We start from the raw sequence: 3,567 nt of genomic DNA on the forward strand, positions 1-3,567 counted from the left end.
TTGCCGAGCATGAGAGCGAGAGAGAGGGATCTTTGCCCTTGCTCCCTTCTTCTTTCCTCCTTGCCCTCGTTATCTCCCCTTTTCGTCTTGCCTTATTGCTCTAGCACGGATCCTTCGCAAAGCGAGAGAGCGAGAGAGAGAGAGAGAGAGAGAGAGAGAGAGAATCCTCTCTTGCTTTGATTGGAGATGGAGAGAGAGAGAGAAACCTCGCCTCGGCTCTCCTCGCCTTGGTTCTTCTTTTCTCCTCGCCCAGGTCCTCCTCGTTAACTCTCCTTAGTTCCTTGCTATCTCCCGCCTGCAAAAACCTTTTCTTCCCTCCCAGTTCTCGTTGGCTTGCAATCCCCCTCATGCAAAAAGAAGCGTCCTATTATTAGCCAATAGAGCCGCCGCTACTGACGTGGCAAGAATCGTCTCTATGACGTGGCAAGGTGGGATTTTGACCAGCACGGAATCGCGTGGGAGCAGCTCCGAAATGCTGCGCCATGGCATGCTGGGGACTTTTCGTTTCTTCGTCGTCCTCAGCCGACGTTTTCTCCTCCCTGCACCAACGTTTCTCTGCTTGCGCAGCTCGTGCTGTTCGCTGCCTTAGTCCCTTCCTTCTTTTCATGGCTTCCCACCCTTTGATAGTTAGGGCGGCCATTCAGTGAGCCTTTGGGCGGGCGGCCATTGTTATGTTGCTTGGGCAGCTGACTTAATGCCCTTGTAGGCCACATTTGGCATACACTTTGGCTTGGGCACCATTTAAGGGCATCACATTTGGCATGCATAGCAGCTGAGGCAATGCCAAGCAAATCATTTTGCTCTTGCAAGTCGCAGCCATGTTGACATTTTCCCGCGACACAACCTTCAAGATGCTAGTATAGGTGATTTCATTTTGAGAGGGACCCAAGTTTGTATTTGCTTAAGCCATAGCTGTGTTGGGCATTTCCTATCAGTAACTCTTCAGTATATGAGATTTTTGTTAGGCACAACATTTCAACCAAGAATTAATGCATGATGTTCCGAAACTTGGCCAAAGTCAAAAATTCCCGGATGGCACTCCGATCGAGCGGACCAAATTGGTACGGAGCCGGCCCCCGATGAATCTTTAACGGCTAATATCTTGGCGACCGGGACTCCGATCACTGATCTGAAAGGACCAATGTGCTCCACGAAGTGAGCACTTCAGGCCCATGCATTCATTTCATTTATGTCCCCTCAGCTGTAGTTGCCCAATCCGGTATGGATCTGCAATCGACTCAACTTCAAACTGCCATAACTTCTTCACTGTAGCTCCAATCGACAAGCCGTAAAGACAGGCCGATAGAGCACTTCAAGCACTGCAGTTCTAGATCATAATCTCCTAATTATGCTCACTTCAAGAATACTCATTTTTGGCATCATTAAGATATCCGTTGGCCCTTTTTAGCCGCATTTGGCATACATTAATCATTAGACTTGGCCTGTTAACAAGCCCTCATCACTGACCATTAATCAAGTAGGCTTTCAATAAGCTTGATGTGCTTCTTCTTAGCATGGGAGTGGAGTTGCACGACATCCACCCCCTCTGAACCTGCACAGCCTCCGGTCTGTGCCAATAGCACTTCAATCTGCATCTGCTACAAGTACCTTAAGCTCTTCCCATCATCAGACTCACGTAACTGGTAAATATATGAAAAATGAAATAAGGCTTATACCTTATTATCAATGTTCTAGCTTAATCATTAGGTAGCTGTCCATCAAAAATCTCTGAACCACATCTGTCGTATCTTCAAAGCATTCAATTATGGATAACATATTTAGTGAACCCCGCCAGACTCAAGTGCTTGAGTTAATGATGCACACTGCTTGACCATTAAGCTCTCTTTAAGGAACCGTGTCAAGCTCAAGTATGCCTTACTCTGTCTGCACACATAATAGCTATCAAGTCCTTTACTTCAAGTTTTGTTAGCAGAACCAACTCAAAAGATGTGAAGACACTTCATCAATTGTCCAAAGAAGTCAGCTGGAAGCGATCCATGTAATCTTATTGAATGCATAATCAAAACTCTGCTGACTCAGCATAAATCTAGAAAACAAAACTTTGTACCATGAAACCCGCTACAACAGATAATTGGTACTCTTCAAATCTGGAACTTGCACTTCAATAGCCCTTGGGATCAAACGGGAACCCAATCATTTGTCCCATTCTGAGGATTCCTTTAAAAAATTTGCACCATCCTCCAGGATCATAGGGAAGATACAATAAGTTCCAATCATTACAGCATAAGCATAAATTAACCCATAAATCTTCATTCAAACCGCCTGGATCATATGGCATATAAAGTAACTGACAGCAATCATATCTAGCATGATAACCTCCTAGGTCATAAGGTAGTGTATGATCATATTTCAAGTATATTGCATCTCCACAAACTTTCTCATAGCATAGCAACAAAAAGTCCCAAATTTCCATCATAGCAGAACCCTGAGGCAAAATGAATTCAATCATTATGGTTTCCAAACTATCAATCTGCATTTGTGAGTCATTGAATGCCATCACTTCATTTGATACCACAAACGCTTCATGGCTGCCTTCTCTAGTAGGCACAAACTCCTCTAGAGCCTCATCCAAAAGAAACATAAGCTCTTCATCATATGTTGCAAGATGTTCTTCACTACTCTTGTCACAAGGAACTCGAAACTCCTCTAGCGCATCATCAAGCAGATCCATAAGCTCCATATCTTCCTCCTTGGAAGAACCACCTAGTTTGTGAGCATTATCACAGGAAACCTCATGGCTTGTTGCATACATAGGCACGAATTGTCCTGGCAACTTCACACTCCCATTCAAATATCTTTCCACTTCAATAGCACAAGTCTCAGCATGCATTACAAAGATAGCATCAATTTTTTCCATAGCATCATCATAGAAAACCCTGTAACCTGTAGCAGTCATAGACTGATCATCATCCATCACCCCCTCTGAATATGCATCTCCATAATCATAATCTTTGTCTTGGTTCACATCAAATACATATGGTTGAGCATCAAATACATCTACATCATCACCAGTTTCTTGAAATGCAGCCATAGACATGAAACCCTCTTGTATAGCATCATCCAAAACAATTTCTTTTGCATGTAATGTTGCATAAGCATTCTCTTCATGTTCTATACCCAAAGAGAACTCCAAATGGGCATCCACATCACATATTGACTCTGAGAAACATGTTTCTTGATCACTGCTAGCAACTATGATTGTATGCAAACCATGTACTGGCTCTGAGAAACCTGCTTTCTCATTTATGTCACTTTGAGAGGATATGACTGCATGCTTAGCATCCATAGAGTCATATCTGCTTTGGAATAAAGAAGACAATCCCAATCGAGCATAAACAGTATCTACTATGAAATCATCATCTGCATGAAATAATGTCTCGTCTTCCAGAAGACATGCATCAATAACAGATTATAACTTAGCTCGGATAGAATATTGATCACCTGTATGATATGATTTTTGCATTAAGAAAAATGGCTCCTCATCTTGTCTGTTTTGAATTTTTTGAAGCTCCACGTCTTTATTCATTGAGATCCCCTGTAAAATTG

At 42.9% G+C, this 3,567-nt stretch overlaps 1 protein-coding gene across 1 annotated transcript; it reads right to left on the reverse strand.

Moving 5' to 3' along the window:
• Positions 1-2,122: 2,122 nt before the first annotated feature.
• On the reverse strand, positions 2,123-3,307 carry LOC147448726 (uncharacterized). The gene has a single exon (XM_086521447.1). It carries the CDS (start codon positions 3,305-3,307, stop codon positions 2,123-2,125), a length of 1,185 nt encoding a protein of 394 aa, XP_086377573.1.
• Positions 3,308-3,567: the final 260 nt, after the last annotated feature.

Source organism: Adiantum capillus-veneris, chromosome 10 (genome assembly GCF_014529385.1).
Source record: "Adiantum capillus-veneris isolate H3 chromosome 10, ASM1452938v2, whole genome shotgun sequence".
In the NCBI taxonomy this organism is placed as follows: Eukaryota; Viridiplantae; Streptophyta; class Polypodiopsida; order Polypodiales; family Pteridaceae; genus Adiantum; species Adiantum capillus-veneris.